General features: G+C 27.6%; 1 protein-coding gene across 1 annotated transcript in view; it reads left to right on the top strand.

Annotated features, from left to right (window-relative positions):
- The window catches only part of LOC127289466 (glucocorticoid-induced transcript 1 protein-like), a 41591-nt gene continuing 19081 nt past the window's right edge, over window positions 1-22510 (top strand). Inside the window, exons 1-7 of the mRNA XM_051317415.1 lie at window positions 1-703; window positions 6582-6739; window positions 7146-7243; window positions 7328-7470; window positions 7717-7880; window positions 8207-8339; window positions 8652-8787. Of these exons, the coding sequence (XP_051173372.1) occupies window positions 460-703; window positions 6582-6739; window positions 7146-7243; window positions 7328-7470; window positions 7717-7880; window positions 8207-8339; window positions 8652-8787 (1076 nt within the window). The 5' untranslated portion in view covers window positions 1-459. The remainder of the gene's footprint in view (window positions 704-6581; window positions 6740-7145; window positions 7244-7327; window positions 7471-7716; window positions 7881-8206; window positions 8340-8651; window positions 8788-22510) is intronic.

Raw genomic sequence — 22510 nt, 5'->3', positions numbered from 1 at the left:
GAACGAAAGCATCCCGTTTTGTGTTTTCTTCTTCTTTCTTGTTCTCATATATCTATACACCCAGGTAAATTAATGCTGTCCTTCCGGTGAGGTTCTGCGCATCAAAAATATATGATGTCTATTATGTGATAAATTACAAAAAAAGAAGAATTTTTTTTATTCCCTCATTTGTAGGCAGTTCTTATGATAGGTAAAATTGTAGTAAGTGTGTAACACGTGCGTGTGATAAACCCTTGATAACTTTAAGTGGCAAGATTTGTGTATGGTACAATTTGACATGTAAATGTTAAATCAATGAATGAACATGTATATAATATTTGAAAGTTCATTTTAGAAGACCAAGAAAATACTCTCAAAAGTTGCGTCTTTTGTGCCGTTTACGATTAACGCTTCTACCGGCAGAAAATTGTGTATGAACTTTTTAAGATACCAACACACATTCTCGTTTTATATGTCAAAATGTCTGGAACATCACAAAGAATGCGGAAGTCTTCTCCGTGTTCAACATCAAAACAAGGTCCAATGCGTGCTACTTTACCTGTAAGTTCACTTCTTAGGCACAGCAGACAAAGTAATACTTTGAGAAAAAGCAATAACAATAGTCCAACAGTCTCGCCAACTAATGTCCATACTTGGCGTGCTCGCATCTCACCAGAAATTTCATTATCAGGCCAAAGAAGTCCTGGATCTCTTTCTTACAAAGGTAAAAAAAATCTTTATTTAATTTTATCATTTTTTTTAATTGTCATTTTATTTAATTGGTAACAATTAAGTTAGTCGATGAAATTCTCAAAAGTTACGAATTTTCACCCTTTGTTCCAAGTTACATTATAACACAAAATGTACTTTTCAATCTCATGAGCTTAGTATTCGGCGTATGATAAAATATAATATTGACTGCTTCGTAATTGTGAAAAATTCACAAAATATATTTATTATCAAAAAAAAAGTTGGAAAAATCGGTAAAGTAGATTTCGTAGTATATAACCTCAAAGAATAATTGTTGTGACAATTTAAAAACAAGATATAAAATTTTTAGACCTAATTTCCTCCTGGAAAAGTATAATAATTTAAATCTAATCTGCCCTTTAATGATCCTATTCTTCCTGTCTAAATAAATTTGATAAATTTATTTAATACTAATTAAACCTCAAACCCTATTACTAAATCTCCACTTTATAAGGGCAAATCTACGGGAGCAAATTATTTAACATAACTATAAGAAAATTTAAATAACATGCGAACACAGGTCTCAGATTTTACGACTATTTTCGACTTATTTTACAAAATAAAATTAAAAATTAATTTATTAAATAAATTTTCAAAAGTATATAAATCCATTTTTCAAAAAAGTGGAGCTAAACGAAGATTAAAATATTAAAGATCTTATTAATCAATCAGTCACTGTTAAAATTTAAAAGAAAAATTTTATTAACAAAGAAATTTAAATTTAAAAACATTTGGGTTTAACTGAAACAGGCCTAAGGTTGCCACGGGTCAAGGAAATCGGATGAAAGTCAGGCAATTTTATGAAAAGTACTGAAAAAATATCAAATATCTAAAAATGCTACTAAACTTATAATTTTTGAAATTTTCAATTCAAACTATTGCATCTAAAAATTAATGTCTTACATTTTTATAATTGTAGGTCTCGGATCGATTTTTGAAAGAAAACAAAAGTCACTTTAGTCGATTTACATTACAAGAAAAGTCTAAAGAGTCAATTTTTAATTTTCAAAAAATTTAATTAATTGATAAATATTTTATTATTATTAACAATTTTTGTTATTAGAAATTAAATCTAATTCCTTAATAAGAATGTTTCACAGAAATATTTTCAACAATTTTTCTTTTTAAACCACCAAATTAAACTGAGACAAAATTTCAAGATTTCAATTTATTTCCAGAACAAATTTTAAAAAATAATTTAGTTACATTGAAAAAAATTTAAAATTTTCAATTCTGATTCATACACATTATTTAAATTTAGAATTTCGAAAAATGTTTTAAGTAATTAAATTTTCAAAGAATTTTATTAAAATATTTTTGAAAAAAACTAAATTTCAAATGAAAATTTGTAAAATAATAGAATTTTAGAAGATTTTTAATTAAAATTATTATATAATAATAAAATGCTTGGTCTGTCCTTCTGTCCTAACTTGAAGTTGGCCTTTTCTGATTTCACGTGTTTTTTTGAATAGTAATCTTATGACGTGTCAAATTTTGACAATTCTTTTTCTCATTTTTGCCAAAGTTGTATAATTGTGTTTCCAAATTTCGGAATAAGTTTCTTTAAAATTCCAAATTCCAAAATTCAATTCACGAAGTTGAAGTACACAACGTTTACCAACGAAATTTTTTTTAAAGTTGTATATGTGATTTTAAATTATAAACAATTGTTAAATTTCATACAAATTTTAATTGAAAAATAATTTTGATATAATTGAATTTTTGATGTATTTAATTAAAATTAATAAAAATAATTAATTTAGTGAAGAATCATTTTAGTTCAAAATTTGTTAAATAATTGAATTGAAGAAGATCTGAAGAAGATATAAGTTTTATACTAAAAAAATGTATTTTATTTACATTTTTTTCAAATGTAAAAAAAATGTCGTATTTTATTAAAATAAGTCGATAAAAGTCGTATTTTTGAAAAAAGTCGGAAAAAGTCGTATAATCCGAGGCCTGTAAACATATAATTTTCATTATTATCATTTAATATGTAATAATATTTTAATAAATTAAATTATTATTGATAATATTAATCTTTAATTTCTTTATAACAAACAATTAAATAGGCAATTTGGCGCGCCTGCGCACGTTTAATTTTACTAGTTTTATATAAAATTTTTATATAAATAATTAAATAAATAAATTTAAAAAAAAAATTTAAATAACCCGCCTCGGATTATACGACTTTTTCCACCTTTCTTAAAAAAAATATGACTTTTTTCGACTTATTTTAATAAAATGCGTCTTTTTCGACTTTTCTTTAGTGTTCAAAAAAAAATACGTTTTTTTAGTATACAATGCAAATCTTCTTCAAATCTTCCTTATTTCAATTATTAAACAAATATTTAACTACAATTTTTCACTTAATTAATTATTTTTAATAAATTTAATGAAATTTTTCACAAATTCAATTACCTTAAACTATTTTTCAATTAAAATTTTTATGTAATTTAATAAATGTTTATAATTTTAAAAAAATTAACAAATAAAATTACCAAAAAAATTGTAATTATAAATCACTTGAAATTCAATTATCTGCAAAAAAATGGCAATTATTTTTAATGATTTTTATAATATTCTTCGAAAATTCAATTATTAGAAAGCATTTTTCAATTAAGGGGACTTTCTAGTTTAGAATAGACAAAATAGACACGTTTTATAACTTTTACTGTAAGAAAAGTATTAAATAAATTGCAAAAATTCTTTTTGGACATTGTTGCACATTACATTAGAGAAAATTAAAAATTTTTTTTAGTGTATTTAGTTCAATTTCTTAGCTATAGGTGGCGTCTTCTAAAAGGTGCCTTTTTTTGGTGCACGATTTTTCAAAAAGTTTTTTTTTATTTTTTATGAACATTTTTCTCCAAAATTCGAAAAAACGACATAGTTTTGGGGCTATTTACCCCCTTATAAAAAAACAAGGGATAGAAATATGAAATTTCAAAGGTTTATTCTCTAGTTTTTTAAACTAAAGAATCGAATGGTTTTTGTTTTTTTAAAATCGGTTTAGTAGATTTCGAGAAAATCCATGCACCAGTTTGAAAAATGTGTTTTCGAGAAAAACGCGTTTAAAGTTTTCATAACATAATACATTGAGCCAGGACTATCAAACAATTTTTTATTTCAACTTTGTTTTTTACATATCTTTTTAAAAACGTTTTGGGACAGTAATTTTATGGTACTAAGAAACATTTTTTAGAAAAAAATTAATTTTTTGAATTCTAAACCAGAAAGTCCCCTTGAAAACTTTTGGAATTTAATTTTTGTATGTGATTTCTAATAAATTCATCAACAGAAATCACTAAAAATTTCTCTTATTATAATTATTGTTTGAAATTTAACACAATCTTTTGAAATATTCAATTATTTTCAAAAATTTAAATTTAAATGCTTCTAAAATTTTCCATCTAAAATTTTTTGAAATTTAATAATTTCAATTATAACAATCCTGAAATTCAATTTTTTTCAATGATTTTTATAATATTCTTCGAAAATGCAAACTACTATTTTTGTGCCTTAAAGTCGATCCGAGGCCTGAAATCAGGTAAACGTCAGGTAATTTTATGAAAAGTACTGAAAAAATACCAAATTTCTAAAAATGCTACTAAAATTATAATTTTTGAAATTTTTATTTAAAACTTTTGCTTCTAAAAATTATTATCTTACATTTTTATAATTGTAGGTCTCGGATCGATTTTTGAAAGAAAAAAAGTCATTTTAGTCGATTTATATTACAAGAAAAGTCTAAAAAGTCGCTTTTCTTATTTTCAATAAATTTAATTACTTGATAAATATTTTATTATTATTAACAATTTGTTATTAGAAATTAAATCAAATTTATTAATTCCTAAATATGAATGTTTCACAAAAATATTATCAAGAATTTTTCTTTTTTAACCACCGAAGACAAATTTTCAAGATTTCAATTCATTTCCAGAAAAAATTTTCAAAAATAATTTAAAATTACATTTAAAAAAAGAAAATTTTTCAAGTCTGAGTTATGCACATTATTCGAATTTAGAATTTCGGAAAATGTTTTAAGTAATTCAATTTTTAAAGAATTTTATTAAAATATTTTTGAAAAAAAAATTAATTTTAACTTTAAATTTGTAAAATAATTGAATTTCAGAAGATTTTTAATTGAAACTTTTATTTTGAATTGGTGACATTTCTTAAAAAAAAACTTTAGACAAATTGGCACCTAGTTATCAGCCCTAAATTAATTTTGAAAAAATTTATGTTAGCAATAACATAAATAAAATTAATAAAGTTAAAAAAAATTAACTCTATTAACTTTATTTATGTTATTGCTACCATAAATTTTTTCAAAATTAACTTGTGGCTGTTAACTTGGTACCAGTTTCAGTTTTATAATCATGTAATTTTCGAAGAATTTGTTTTAAAATATTAAAAAATAATTGATATTGCAAACAATTCAAGTTAATATATTTTTTTAATAATTCAATTTTAGGAAATGAAAAAAAGTCGAAAAAGTCGTGCAACCGGAGGCCTGTTATTGAAAACCTCTTGAAATATTTTTGCTTCCTCGTGGAGGAAGCTATGTAGTCCTTTCGTTTATAAACTTTTTAAAAATAGTGAAAACAAATTTTCCTCTATATAGAAACATGTTATATGAGATCCTGATCAATTGTCCGGATGTATGTATGTGTGTGTGTATGTGTGTGTGTGTGTGTGTGTGTGTGTGTATGTGTGTGTGGATCGTTTTTGTGAACACGATATCTTTAACAGGTTTTAATGGATTTGGATAAAATTTGGTAGGCTTATTTAACACATTAATCTCTCAAAAATGACGAGAGGATTTTTAAAAATACCCCAAAAAAAAAATTTTATCGTCTTTTTTCCAAAAAATTTTTTTTAATTGAAAAAATTTTTAAATCAAAAAATTTAAGGTAATATATAATATATTCGTCTTCTTTATGTCAAGATGAATCAATTGATATATATAAAGTATAGATTTGATTGAAATTTAAAGAATTAAAGAAAGTTAAAAAATCAAAAATTCTCATTTTAATTAAAAAATGATGTGTTTATTTAAATTCATGTTTATATATGAAATAATTTTATTCCCTGCATTGAAACGAATTGGTTGGTATATATAAAGTATAGATTTGATTTAAAATTTGAGAATTAATAAAAATTGAAAAATCGAAAATTCATATTTTAGCTAAAAAATTTTTTGTTTTTTTTTAAATTCAAGTTGATGAATAAAATAATTGTATTCCTTGCATTAAAACGAATCGATTCGTATATATAAAGTTTATGTTACACTCAAAATTAATTAAAATTTTCTTTATTTTTCAAAAAATTTAATTAATTTAAAACATTTTTAATTCGAAAGTTTTTAAATCAATCAATTGAATTGGACAAATTCATTGCTTCCTTCACGAGGAAGCGAATTTTTTGCTTCACACAATGAGGAAGCATAATGTTTATGAAATAAACATAAAGGACCCCCTACTTGTTTATTAGGGTCAGGGAAAGAATTTTAATTTTGACTGGAAATCAGTAAAAAAAGTCAGGGAAAAACAAAATAATATTTTTTGTTTGCAGTACATTTTTACAGCAAACTTGAAGAAAACTTGCAGTAAATTTTCCAGAAAAATTAAAAAAAAAAAAAATTTAATACTTCCTGTATTTAAGTGTAACTCACTAATGGCCCAAGAAGACCGCGGGTTCACTATTTGAATAAATAAATAAATAAGAGGACCCAAAGAAGGGTCAAAACGTCTAAACTTAAAAACATCTATTTTCAAAATTATTCAAACGACTCTAAAACAAGAAAAAATTCAGAATTTATAATTGTGTATACTTATAATCTTTTTTAGCAAAATCAAAAACCTTAAGTGGTCGCTGCAGTAATAGCTTGAGTGGAAACCAAAATATTCGTCGAACAGCATCTTTAGATACGATTTACTTAAAAGGACAATGGCCACGAGATTCATATTATATTCATTCTAATCTTTTAGTAGACAAGGCTACGCAAGTAAGAACATTATTAACAAAATTATATAAATACTGTGTCAAAATCAAAAGCCTATTTAGAGATAAATTTTAAGTTTTTATATCGAAAATATCTAATGAAATACTTTACGGTTTGCTAAATATATAAAAAAATAAATGATGAATTGTTAAATTAAAAAATAATGAAGGCCGAATAGAATTTTGATTTTTAAAGTGAAATTGCGAATAGTTTTAATTGTGAATTGAAAGCTTGAATCGAAACATTACGCAGATTTGATTTTTATACCGCGGAAAAATAAAAAGTATTAAAAAAATGTATTTTCAGAGACTTATTTTTATATATTGAAATCGAATTCATGAATGTTGTAATTATTATATTCCATAGTATTTTATGAATAAAGAATAATCAAAGATTTTTAATCTTATAGACAGAAGAATGGAGCAATGAATCACGAAAAGCATATGTTCGTCATTCAACTGAACAAAGTTCAACAGATGAAAAATTAGAAAAATATTTCAGGCATCGGTTAGTAAAAAGATTAATTGAAATTTTGTACTTTAATATAAATATATTCATTTAAGTATTAATTTTCTTTTATTAATAATTTAGATTACAGCGCTCAAATAAAGAAGGAACCAGTAGTAGAGAAAGAACAGCAGCTTTTGGTCTTATAATGCCCGGTGGGTCTTCGGTTGCTCTTCCTGGAGATCATAACGTTATTTTACCCAGCATTGCTTCTCAGACGCCGTTACGTAAGTCTAAAGTCTATCTTTATTACAGTAAGATATTGCCGTTGCTGTTTCAAATTTTTAAATAGATCTATATGGTACTGAAAATCCATAATTTTATTTTTGATTAATAATAAAAGAAAGAAATAAGTTTTTTTGTCTGTAATTTGAATATTGTTATCATCTCAGTAACTAAAGTCGACAAAGTGTTTTCTTTTTATGCAGATGTATAAATATTATATTTTTCAATAAATTACATTTTTTTTACAGATAATCAGATTAATTTAAGTACGCGACCAAATCCTTTAAGCGTGCCGAAAGCGATACGACCTCCTATGCGTTCTTCCATTGAAGGTCTTAATCAAGAAATCGAAGGACTTGTACTTAAGTCAACAACTTGTTCTAATGATTCTGATCATACAGTAGAAGACAGGGTAAGTGGAATAATATTTTTACCTAACTATATATTAAAATATAATACTGTTAAAATAATCCCAATTCTTCTATATTTCTCTTTAGTTAAAATTACCCTTTTGCTCATTTTGTAGAGATTCTTATAATTTTTAGATATAGTTCAAGCGATTAAATGACAAAAACAAGTTTTTCATAATATAAGCGTCCAAATTTAGGTGGACTCCTACTTTTGAAGTTGAATTGAAAATTAAATCGTTATTATTTTAACAGAATTTAATATTCTAAAACTTAATTAATTCTTAAAAATAAAACATTTTATTTTAATGATAAAAATTACAAATTTCAGTATGCAAAATATCGAGAGCAAATTACTCCAGAAGGACATAGAGCACCTTTAGCTGATCTATTGAGATCTACTACACGTAGTGTAAATACGCAAACACCAGCTGTTGATATACCTTCAAGTTCATATTCTTCAGGTAAATTTTTTCTTCATGTGTACCTTAAAATGTTACTGCAAAAATTTCAAAACTTAATGAGATTTTTAGCTATTAAAAACATATTTTAGTTACTTTTTTGTTATTAAATTTAAAATTATTCATATTTATGTAAGGGATTTGAAAATATAAAAACTATGTACATAGTATACAAGAATAAATACTACTACTACTACTACTACATTTTTTAGTTCTTCTAAATAATTTAAATTAAAATACAGAAATTGTTATTCGTATTAAAAATTACAAAAAAAAAAAAATAAACAATTCTAATTTTCATTGTAATTTTTACAGGTGGTAGTCGTGGTTCAACTCCAGAACAAGAAAAAGAAAGTCGTCTTGGTACATCACCGCATATTAATAGGTTTTTGGCTAGAGAACCACCTGATGGTTGTGAGAAAGTAAATCTAAAATTCGTCGAAGATGCCAGGTATTTATTTCACTTTTTAATTTGAGAACTTAACTTTGAAATAATGGTATTTCGATCTGTTGAAAAATAATTTCACTCTATCGTCATTTCGATACTAATGTTGCATAATGAACAATTTGGTCATTTTCTTTGTAAAAACATAATATCTCATTGTCAAATCTCATTGTCTGGTCTTTTAAAACTTCAGCAAAGTTAGTGAATTATTTAAAAAATGGTAATTTGAAGTACATACAGTACCGTCGGAAATTGTCGGTACGATTGACGTGCGCGGGATGAAATGTTGATGTCGCAACTAAATTAAGATATTTTAAGTTTGATAAAAGCTAGAGACTTGAAACTTAGATCACCTGAAAGCTGATAAAATTCTGCTTCTGAAAATATACCTATAATTTTTTTCGACTTTCTGGAGCGATTATAACACTGGAAAGATTTCGAAAAAAACGTTTAATTTTCCCAATTTCGTACCCAGTTTTTGATTCCCTGCATAATCTAGGAAAATGCAAGGAAAAATTTGTAACTCCTACAACATAATCTTAAAGATCTTAGCTTTAAAAGTAATTTTTAAGACTTAAAAAATATTGTTTCGTTTTTGAGATAAGTTGAAAAATGTCAGAGCCTGTTTTTACACAACTCAGCGTAAAAGATTAGTTCTTGCATCCTCGCTGCTTCTCCCGTTCCTTGCGCCAGGGCCGAATATGCGTGCGGGCCCCTGCTTGAAACCCGTCTTGTATTTTCTTATATTTACAGTTATTGATTATTAGAATATTAATTAATTTATTTAAAAAATGTTATTATTATTAGTTAATTAAAAGTTTAACAAATACTTTTTAATATTGTACTTAAAATTTACCAAATTGGAAAAATGTTCTTCTTTTTCAGAACTTTAAAATTTTTTGTTTAAAATTTGTAATTAATTTTGAAAAATCATAATTCATTTCTTTTTTTGGCACACGTGTTGCACAATTTTCATAATTATTACTCAATCTACAAGTCTGAAATCTGCGAATAGTCCTTACAACACCATTTTTTGATACATTCCCTAGCGGATGGGTTCAACGCGATTTGAACGGAATAGCGTTGAAACACCGTTGGGAACACAACGGTCACTAAAAATGTTATTTACAAAATAAAATATGATAAAGTATTTATTGGTATTTGTAGAAAAAGTGTTCATGAGTAATTTAAGACCTTATTTGTATCAATTTAATACGAAATAAGTGAAATAAAAGATAAAATATGGAGCACTGTTATATCAGGGTTTTCTGTCAAATTTTTATATAATTCAATGAAAAGTGTTTTTCTCCATCAGCTTGCTACTCGGGGGTTTTTGGGTTCGCTGATTACGAATATAATAACAAATTTTGAAAATTCAAAATGTCGAAACAAAAAAAATTAAACTTAAAACAAATTCTCTGGAAGTACGTTACTCGGGGGTTTTTTGGGTCGCTGATTACGAATATAACAACAAATTTCCAAAAATCAAAATGGCGGATCCAATATGGCGGATCAAAGAATTAAACAATAATCGAATTTGTTATTATATACGTAATCAGCGAACCAAAAAACCCCCGAGTTACAAGCTAATAAAGAATTTGATTATGTTTTAATTTTTTTCTATTCGTTATATTTTATTTGGTATTTTGAATTTTGGAAATCTGATATCAAATTTGAAAACCCCCTAGTAACATTTTTTAAGAATATTCAATAAGCCTTTAGCATTTTTTTATTTGTGTCTAGATGCATCATCGACGTTCAGTGGGTTAAATATTTTTCTTGTCAAAGTCTTATTAATTGTTTACTGTGCTGCCATCTAGCGTTCACCGATGTCACCTGTAACTTGCAGTCGATAAACGTTGTCCAATACACACAAATAGTACACAATAAACACATTAATTTTCACTATTTATTACCCTTTCAAATGCTTTAAAATCATAAATTAATACTTTTTCACTGTTTTTTTATTATTAAAAAATCATATCTAAAACACTTTTCATTGAATTATATAAAAATTTGACAGAAAAGCCTGATATAACAGTGTTCCATATTTTATCTTTTATTTCACTTATTTCGTATTAAATTGATACAAATAAGGTCTTAAATTACTCATGAACACTTTTTCTACAAATACCAATAAATACTTTATCATATTTTATTTTGTAAATAACATTTTTAGTGACCGTTGTGTTCCCAACGGTGTTTCAACGCTATTCCGTTCAAATCGCGTTGAACCCATCCGCTAGGGTTTACTTCCTTTGCAATTTTATCATAAGAAAGTCCTTGCTCACGTAAATCACAAATATTCTTCCTCAAGTTCAGACTAATACTGTTTTCTAGTTTCATTTCGACACTTTTATATGAAAAATAAAATTAATTAACATCAACGAAAAAAGGAATTGTTACATCAAATAAAATGTATTGTCAATGTAAAACTAATATGTTATTATATTGTTATGACCACAAATTTTTGTCATTGTCATAAGAATATAACTGTTAAGTTTATTACATAGTTTTATATTTTGAAACCGTTTCGCTCAATGTAACAATTCCTTTTACTCCGTGTAATATAAATTACACTCATAAATTTTTTTTTAAACCTGCGTAATAATAATTCTTAAATTTTTTAAAATTAAAAATCACTCACACAAATTTAAGGCCTTCACAATAATATTAATATGTATTTAGAACAAAAGTCACTCTCACAAATTTTGCATTAAATTTATTTTAAAATAGAAATTTCAAGTGTGAAGTTTGAACAAGTACTGCCTAATTTATCAATAGATTCTATAAGCTTTTGTTTGCAAAATTCAATGAATCATTGTTTTTCTTTGCTTATTAGAAATTGTCGAAATATTATTCTCATATTTAACATAAGATTCCAAAACTTTTCAAGCTATTGAAAATATTATAAGTAAAATTTAACCAAAAGATTGAATGTAGATACAAAAATTAGTCTGGATTAAAAGGGCAGAAAGTGCATTTTCTGAAAAAAAGAACTTTCTTATGTACACTAAATTATATATAGTATAATATAATAATACAATAAATAATAATAATAAATATTAATAATAATAAAATATTTATGACATTTATAATAATCAATCACTGTAAATATAAGAAAATACAAGACGGGTTTCAAGCAGGGGCCCGCACGCATATTCGACCCTGGCGCAAGGAACGGGAGAAGCAGCGAGGATGCAAGAACTAATCTTTTACGCTGAGTTGTGTAAAAACAGGCTCTGACATTTTTCAACTTATCTCAAAAACGAAACAATATTTTTTAAGTCTTAAAAATTACTTTTAAAGCTAAGATCTTTAAGATTATGTTGTAGGAGTTACAAATTTTTCCTTGCATTTTCCTAGATTATGCAGGGAATCAAAAACTGGGTACAAAATTGGGAAAATTAAACGTTTTTTTCGAAATCTTTCCAGTGTTATAATCGCTCCAGAAAGTCGAAAAAAATTATAGGTATATTTTCAGAAGCAGAATTTTATCAGCTTTCAGGTGATCTAAGTTTCAAGTCTCTAGCTTTTATCAAACTTAAAATATCTTAATTTAGTTGCGACATCAACATTTCATCCCGCGCACGTCAATCGTACCGACAATTTCTGACGGTACTGTATATAAGAAATATATATTCAGAAAACGTCTAAATTTCAAGTTTTGTTCAAATCGAAGCATTTTTAAACAGTTTACTCCGTCATATTGGACACGCCATTTTGAAATTTTTAATTTTACCATCATATTTAAATCAGCGACCTTTTACATTAAAATACCAAATTTTGTTCAAATCAGACAATTTTGAGAAATTTCATTAATTTAGTCCGTCATTTTGAGTTTTCAAATTTTAATATTATTTTACTATGTTTTTAAATTACTAACTTTGCTAAAATTTTTGAAGCCCAGAAAATGAGATATAGAATTCTATATAATTCTACAATAATTTTGTTACATTTGATTAAAAAATCATTAAATTTGTTCAAGAGATAATAAATTTTCCGTAAATCTGGATACTTTTGAAATGATAAAATAAAATCTGTACCTAATGGAGGCATTATTTCATAATCAGTATTGCCAATCTCACCTTTTATAATCTGAAACTTTTTTCCTGATCAGTTGTAGACCAAAAAAAATAATGAGAAATATTTTGTTGTGATTACCATTACTTAATTCAAATCTTTCAACACTTCTTAAGATTGTAATTAAAGCAACCTAAAACTAAAATTGATAAACATCACACATTCACATTTTTACACATAGTACACAGACATATTACATACAGTATAGTGATTATTTATTCAAGTTAATATATACTTATTCAATTATTCGTTCAACAAAACGCAACAATTATAATTGCCTGGGAAATGAAAGACTGAAAAGCAAAAGTTGATATAATCTTTGCGAATATTCCGCCCAAGTTGTGTCATGTTAAAAATTGTTTTACATCGGATGAGATATGGATAAATCATAATGATGGATTAATAACTCTTTCTAATTACTGCATCTCCATGCTATTCGACAATTCAATAACTAATTTACTTTTACACTAAACTCCAAAAAGAAGAACCCTGCTAAGAAATTACGAGGCGATGTAAATCAACGCTTGAGACTGAAAATTCGACACAATTTGTTACATTTATCAATAGATACTGCAATACTGTGTCTCTCCAACTATTGACCGAACAACTAAATGAATTAGAAATACGATAACTCAAAAAAATCAATTCAAACAAAAAGGAAGAAGTGACGAAAATGTATGAAACGCCGAATCGTTTAAGGAGAATAATTCTAAAAATAAAAAGAAGAGTTTCAATTGTAATTATTGCAAGAAATCAGAACACAAAGCGTCTTAATTTTGAAAGAAAGTAGGAAACAATTAGTAAAGTTTCAACAAGCGTTCTCGAAAATGTGAAATCAGAAGAAAAATCCTCGTTGAAAAGTATATTTAACGTTAAACCACCTGGCGCGAATTTACACATGTGCTGAGACAAACCTCGTTTTCAGATTTAGTACGATTTAATTATTGCTGCTAATTTATTTTACTCATTTACAAAATTGAAGACTAGCGTAAAAATTTATGATTGATTTGCGCAAGTTACACTACTGCTTAGAAGTTAACTTTCTGCAGGAAACAACTTCAAATAATTTTCATTCACTAAAGAAATTAGGACGATGACACTTTAATCAAGTCTGTAATGCAAGATATACAGTTCGCGATAATACTTTTTGATGTTAATATTAAATTGAGTAAACAAAAAGAAATTATCAACTTTCATACGTTGATGCCGTTTGGGGTTCCAATGTTGATCATCGTCGTTAATGCACTGTGTTTCCTTTTAAAATCCTGGCAATTCTATCTCGTGGGGATCAAGAAAGCAAAGATCTGTTGCTTTGTCCAGCATTAAGACTGAATAGTGTCACCGAGGCCCTATTGGACGCATCTAAGGAGACCGTTTACTATCAAAGTGAAGTGAATACATGTTTGGAGAGTGTGCTATCATAATCAGACTTTAATTCAAATTTTGAACTCGCATTACCGTTGTAATCAAAGCCAGCTTTTAATTAAATTTAACAAACATCACACAATCAAAATTTTACAGATAATACAGACATTCATACAGTACAGTGATCGTTTATCCAAGTGTTTTTTAGTTGAAGTTTATAAAGTACTTATTTTTCTATGCTTTCAATAAACATTGTTATAACCAACATATTTTATTGAAAGATTTGAAATATCTCAATGGATCATTTTTTAAATGCAGATTCTTTTTATTCTTGAGAAATTATCCCCGTTTCCACTACAGAATATATTTTATTGTGGCGGGCTACAAAAAAGTACCTAAGAATCAAAAAAAATTATAGATTATTTTTACGACTCTTTTACCTTGATTAAATGTTCCTTTTTATTTATATGAAATGAAAATAAGTTTTTATTGAATATTTTGAAAAACAAAATGTTAAATATTAATAACACAGGTATTTTTTTTGAAATATTAGAGTTGTTTTCAATGTATTTTTGTGTCCTGAACACGATCCCGGGTTCCAAAATTGCGTATCACGTCAGGATTTTGAGTAAAGTGGTGGTAAAGTCTCCAAAAACTGTGTTTTTGAGGGTTTTCAATATTTGTTCTCCTTAACCTGACGTGATGGGGCTTCTATCAAAAACAGACTACTACTCTCAAGAAAACATAAGTCTATCAATTAGAATGGTATTAACTAGAATAAGATTTGTTTTGTCACAAACATAACGCAAAATAAAGAATTAACATTAAAATAGTATGATTTAAATTCGAAAAATTTAAATAAGTAAAATAGAATTAAAAAATACTACATTTTAATTATTAAGAGCTAACAAATATTCAGATCATTCTGTTCCTCTGGAAGAGATGACAATTGAGCAGAACAATCAGGAAGGGAGACAAACATTGTGCACAAGTTAATTCTAGTCAAGGAAAAAAGTAGGAATTTTTTTCTGCAGTTTTCATGGAAAAATGTTTATCATAATTGTAACACATTCCAACTAGTACTGTAAAAAAATCTTTTTTTTTATTATGCTGTTGGCATCGTTTATAACAGACCAATTCTCAATACTTTTATTACTCGTTGATAATATTCCTTATCAGACACCTTTTTTGTAATTTTTTATTATTTCCGCTGTTTTATGGTAAAAGTAACTTCAATTCACATTTTTAATAATTCTTCTTCTAATACCTAAATGTTATGCGCATATGGGTATTAAAATGTACTGAAAACCCTCAAACACACATTTTTGGGGATCTTTAACCGAATTTTTTTCAAAATTTTTTTTTGTGCATACGGGTCTTACAATGTAGAATTTAAGGTTTAATTCAGGCCTATATAGAAGTCTCTAGCGCGACAGGTTGAAGAGAAAAAAAATATTTGAAACACTTACCTTAAAAACACGGTTTTTGGAGTATTTATCCCGTTTTTTTAATTTCAAATTTCTTTAATCTTGCATATTTGGGTTTTAAAGTGTAAGATTTAAGCTTTAATTTAAGCCTATATAGAAGTGTCTAGCACGTCGGGTTATGCACAAAAACTAATGAAAACCCTCAAAAACACGGTTTTTGGAGACTTTACCACCACTTTACTCAAAATCCTGACTTGATACGCAATTTCGAAACCCGGGATCGTATTCAGCACACAAGAATACATTGAAAAACAATTCCGACAACTAAAAAAAGTGGGTACGCGTCGCGTTCCCATGATATCCAAGACCCTCCAGCCTCAAAATATCACAGTCGTCGATGTCTCGTAGGTTGAATTTCTTCCTCTTGGACGACTTCACGAAACTGTAAAACTCCCACAAAGGCTTCAAATGCCTGCCAAAATATTCTGCGTTGTACAACACGTCCGGCATGGTGATTGTCATGACTGGCACTGAAATGAGAAAGAGGGAATGAGGCGTCGTTCTGCTGAAAGCTAGGGATGGAAAAGTCGACTTCGACTTTGCTCGAAAGTCGACTTTCACACGTTAAAAGTCGATTTATTGCAATGGACTTTCTCGAGATTAAAGTCGACAAGATCGACTTTGTTCGTTCGACTTTCGACTTAGTTCAGTTTGACGGTTGACAAATTCAAGTTGTTCTTCAGAAGCATATGCCGGAAGTTCTGTACGTTCAAATAAACGAAATATTTTTTTTTTAATTTATTACATTAATGAAAATAAAAAGTTACATTTAAAATTTAATAAGTTATTCACTTATTTTTTGATGCAGTAACCAATATTTTATAAAAAATTTAAAGTTAAAACAGTGGTAAACAAATTTTTCGTTCATTTGAACGTGCAGAACTTCAATCACATTCAGAAGCATTGATCCAGACATAATTATAGTTTAATGACAATTAATCTTTTTATTGTTTTTAAAAATATTAAATGTTTAACATCACATTAAAATTTTTCTGTTTTACAGTAGAATCTCGATTATCCGAGGGAATGTGGGGAAGAGGCACCTCGGATAAGCGAAAACTCGGATAAAACGGAATAAATACCTAAAATTCAAAAATTTTAATCATTTTTTTATGTATTTAATGTGCTATAAAGAAAATTAATCACAAATGTATATAAAAATTGAAATCTAATGAACGTAGATTAACTTCTGGGTATAATTATTGTTAATGCATATCGGTTCCATCCGTTTTATCCGAGTTTTTCCGTATTATCCGAGTATGCACCTCGTCTTCGGTGCCTCGGATAATACGGAATCTTCGGATAACCGAAGCTCGGATAATCGAGACTCTACTGTACTTCCCGGGTAGAAATTTTGTCATGGTCTAAACCTGGGCCAAATCTGGCGTCCATAAAATTGGCATGAAATGCCTTACCCAACAGTGTTGCCAGATGCGCTTTTCTATAAGTTCCTAAATCCACCAGAATTTCCCCCTAGAAATACAAAAATATTCCTAGATCCCGAAGATTACTAATATATATATATATATTTTATAATGTTAATAATTATTTATTAATACGAATATTTATATATTATATGTTAAGTTAAATATTAAATTTTATTATTATTATACTGATAAATAATAATTTTAAATAATTAATATTAATTAAATAAAGTTAAATATTGAGTTAAATATATTTAAATATGAAGTACCTATATACTAAAGAATTTTTATGACCAAACTATATATTTTTCAACTTTTATTTATTTAAAAGTTTCATTGGTTAACAGATTTAACATAACATTAAAATATTTAATCCGTAAAATACATTTATTTCAAATTAATTAATTTATTTATTTCTAATCAGTCTAAAAGTTAATATTTGGTGATCATATTAATACTGAAAGTCTAACTCCTGAACTTACTGTGAGTTTAAAAAAGATTACATTATATGAGATCATTTTCATTTAAAGCATTTAGAATGTCGTTGTCAAAATTTCCCTCGTAAACAATTTCACTATTAAATTTTTGCAGCATTCTTTCAGTTGGCTGAAATTTGGTACAATTTTGATTTTTTAAAAGATATCTCACGCGTAAGATGGCATCTGCAGTTTCATAAGACATCTTATTTCTTAATTTTTCTTTTATGATATTAAGAATGGAGAATGCTCTCTCCACTGAGGCATTTGAAAAAGGCAAACTGAGTAACGATAGGGCGAGTTGTGAGATGTGTTTGAATCTTTGTTCACCACCAGCATTTTTTTCTTCGCTCACTTTCATCCAATATTCGTCAGATGAGTTAAATGTTACTTCAAGACGATGGAGAAGTTCCCATTCCTGACAAACAGCATCTATATCTTTGCATAAACATTGAAATTCTTGAGCAATACTTGCAATACTCTCCTTGTATTGACGTGATGCAACTTCCGGACTAAAAAGGTTCATTTTTTCTAAAAGTCGAATGTTATTTGGTGTCCTGGACTGCAATTCTTCGCATAGTCGAATTAAAAAATCTTTGCATCTGTTTTTTATTACTGCAACTGATGCAGGATTACAGTTGGCACTCTCGTTGTTGAACGAATAACCAAAGTTTATGCAATTTGATGCCACGAGATGATTTTTAAATGCAAATGTTGACAAATTTTCTTTTCTCGTTACAGCCAAATCTAAACGAGCGGGTAGCACAATCAACTTTAGGGTATTATACAACAGATTGTTCAATTCTTCTAACAATCTGAAAGGTTCGGCATCTTCTGATTGAAACAACTTATTTACAACAACAACGTTTCTTAAAATTTGACGCAAGAATAACAAATATAATTTGTTTCTGTACATGTTAAATAATTGTTCAGCTTTGAATCCCGCATCGGCTCTTTCATTAGTTTTGGCTAGACTAAAGTTCAATTTCAATGAATCCCACTGATCAATTATTATTTCAATAGATGCTAACCTGGCCAGCCAACGCGTTCCTGAACCTTTAGGAATCTTTTTAGGATTTTGTCCGTCGGTCTTAACTTTGTAAAGAAAATTATAATCAATATTTCTCTTCGTACTCATTGAAAACCAGCTATGTGAGTCCTTCACCATAGAGTCCAAGAAACGAGGTAAAGCATCACATGCATTTTCAGCACATTTGTGCAAAGAGTGAGGTAGACATTTCACAGTGACTAAATGAGGGTTTATTTCGGCCAATCTTAAAGACACAGAATTATTAGGACCAACCATAACAATGGCTCCATCAACACCAATTCCTAAAAGTTTATTTAATTTTAGCCCGTCAATTTCTAATTGTTTTATTATATTATTAGTCAACACTTCAGCAGTTCCAGATTCAATTTCTATCAATCTGTAGAAAGTAGTTCTCACTTTTTGAAATTTTGTACTCCAATAGCGAATCATAATACCTAATCCTTTTTTTGTGTCGATTGTTGTAATTTCGTCTAAAATCAATGAATACCAAGACTCTCCTATGTCTTCGATCAACTCTTCAAACAAACAAGGTGATATAACATTCACAATCAGCCCTGTACATTTTGTCCTGTGAATTTTAATTTGAGATAGAACTTTTGATTCTGGATCCAAGGAATTAATTACTTCAGATAGATGCACGGAGAGAAATTTCTTACTTTAAACGCTCCAATACTATACTAGCGATTTTGGTATGTCCATTTTCTGAACAAAAACGCTTAAAGTTATCCTAAAATAGTTCCGAAAATTCTCAAGCGTTAAAAGATCACGGTATTAACGTTATTAGTAGCAACTTTATGGCTCTATTTCATGAATGACGAGTGAATATAGTTCCCCTTTCTGCCGTGCGAGATTCGTTCAAGGGACATACTAATATAGCGTCAACGTGGAGCGATATTTCAATTAGTCGTCTGTGTCCAGTGTAGACCTATAAATATTATATATATAATTAAAAATTGTTTATAAAGTAATAAATTTCTTACATCAAAAAAATATATATAAATTTAAATAATTACCTATTTTTTAAATTAAAAAATAACTAATAATAATATAGCAGTATATTAAAAAACGCTAAAATTCTAAATTTTCAGAAAATATACACATAAAAAGAAAAATGTAATTTTTATGGAAAGGAAAATATTTTTATTAGGTTCAAATGTTTTGCTTAAAATTTACCGCGTAGAGATTAGGATTATTGATTGATTTCAATTATAATTGTATATTATTATTTTTATATATTGTTTATAATTTCATATTGATATTTACTTTATTGTAGATAAAGTACATATACTGTAAACATATACTGTAAAAAAATATTGTAAATTTACATGGTCATGTATTCTTCTAACCTCAAAACTGTAAATTCGCTTACTATACAGCTTGTAAGTTACTCGCTCAACGTTGACGCGATATTCGTATGTGCCTCGAACGAATCTCGCACGGCAGAGAGGGGAACTATATTCACTCGTCATTCGTGAAATAGAGCCATTAAGTTGCTACGAATATAGAAGAATCAACGACACTTTATGTCTCCAGAACAACTCGAACTATTTTAGTATGTCCAAGAGTAGTTTTGGTATAAATTTTATGCTACTAACGCCGTAGCAGTTGTTTTACTAAATTAGTAAGTCGTTTTCATACGAAAACAGTAAGAAATTTCTCTCCGTGTGATCAACAGTGTTAACAGAACAGTGTTCTGCTATAAATACAGCTATTTTTAATTCTGCTATCTTTCGTTTATCGGTGATTACTTTTACTACTTTCGAATCTAGTTTTGTAGATTGCCGAATATCTTTATCAATTTGTATATTTCGGAGGTGTCTCTCTCTTCTTGAATGGTCTTCAAGAGATCTCTTGTGTGCCAAAAAATTTGTAAATATGTGACAATACACTACCGGCATGAATTGTGCGTACGTTTGTTTTTTTATCACTGCAAAAAATCGTTTAATTTCTAAAATATATTAAATAAAATTATTTCTCTTTGAGATTTTAAAAGCTACTGAAATTATGCAAAAAATAAGCCGCCAACGAGATAATTTCGTTAATTTTTAAATAAAATATCACAAAAAATCTTCAATTTGCAACGTAAACTTAAAAACTACGAAATGAAACTATGAAAGAGATACTATGAAACTATGAAAATTTTAAATACAGAAAATTTATTTAGAAACTTGATTTAAAAAATTTATAAATATAAAAAGTTTAATACATTCTCGAAAATGATGAAATACGTCAATTTTTCTTTTGAATTCTAACCTTTGAAAATAGGCAATAACTCCCAAGATTTCACATATCTCTGAATATATGTTTTGGGTTTCTGTGATGGCATTTTTAATTTCCTGCAATTATAAATCAATGATAAGAGAAGAATATACGAATTAAAACTTTTAATTTGAATTTGTGGACAAAGCTACACTTTGGTTAACTTACAATCCGTCAAAACAGATGTGCAATGCAGTGCTTGGCAGCAGCAGTAACAAATTCTAAAAGCGGACAAGGTTGGGAACAAATGATGCGTAAAATACATAAACTTATGTATGACGTAAACCAATGCGTGAACGCTTAACCGCGTGTGAGTTGGAGATATTAATTTTAAAAATGTTTTATTTAAAAAGGTTAATAGCGTTTTTAAAACAATTGAAAAATTTAAGGTTACAAAATCACATTGTGAACCTCCTACATTTGATATTTAATATTTTTAAAGGGAATAAAATTTTTACGATAATATTATGGTTAATGAACTCAGGGAATCATCGAGTTTCACATATATTAAAACTAGATTTTTATAAAATTTGGTCGCAACCACTATTAGACGAAAGTCAGTGGACTAACCCCATTGTAAAAATATATGCTATCTTTTACATTTCAATATTTATTATCTTTTTCCTTCAAAATTTTTTTTATGCGACTTAATTCAGGCGTCTAGTTTTTATCCTTAATACTTCCAATTTTATCATTAGCAAATAGACATATGAGAGATAAACTACCACTTTTTCCTTATTTCACCGTCAAGGATAAGACTGAAGTTTTACTAAACTTTAAACTGATTCGGCATCACTCACCTAAGGAAGACTAGGGCTAAATGTATATTCCCAGTTCAATGCGGCAGGGTGACGTGACCCACGAATAAACAGCGAAGTTCTTACTTGAAATCCTATCACGAGTTTCATCTCTCTATTACAGCCGCTGGATTTTCGACATATGATCATCAAATCAACTTATTCCCAGTCTCCACTTATTTTCGTTGTCAAGAATATCGCTACAATTTTTTCTGACGCCATATTAACCGAATCATCACTAACTTTTGTTTTCAAGAATATCGGTATCTTCAATGACGCTACTTTAACCGAATCACCATTAATTTTTGTTGTCAAGAATAGCGCTATCATTTTTAAAGCAACCATATTAGCGGAATCGCCATTAATTTTTGTTCTCAAGAATATCCGTATAACTTTAATGATGCCATATTAGCAGAATCACCACTATTTATTGTTTTCAAGAATATCGGTTTCATCTTTAATGGCGCCATATTAACACTAGAAGGAGTGACTTAATTTTGTCACTATAAATAGTTACTTGACACAGATTTCAATTTGGGGCTGTCTAACCCCATCTCTCCTTTACAGAGTATGAAAATTAAGTTACTCTTTTTAGGGTTAATATGGCTTCATTAAAAATGGTAGCGATATTTTTAAAAACGAAAAGAGGCGGTGATTCTGTAAATGACTTGCTAATATGGATTTATTAAAAATGATAGCGAAATACTTGAAAAGAAAAATAAGCGAAGATTCAGTTAATATGCCATTATGAAAAATGATAGCGATATTATTAAAAAATAAAATAAAC

This window comes from Leptopilina boulardi, unplaced genomic scaffold (assembly GCF_019393585.1).
Source record: "Leptopilina boulardi isolate dan_hultmark-lab unplaced genomic scaffold, ZJU_Lbou_2.1 LbouV2_41, whole genome shotgun sequence".
In the NCBI taxonomy this organism is placed as follows: Eukaryota; Metazoa; Arthropoda; class Insecta; order Hymenoptera; family Figitidae; genus Leptopilina; species Leptopilina boulardi.
This window is presented reverse-complemented; position numbering and strand designations above follow the sequence as displayed.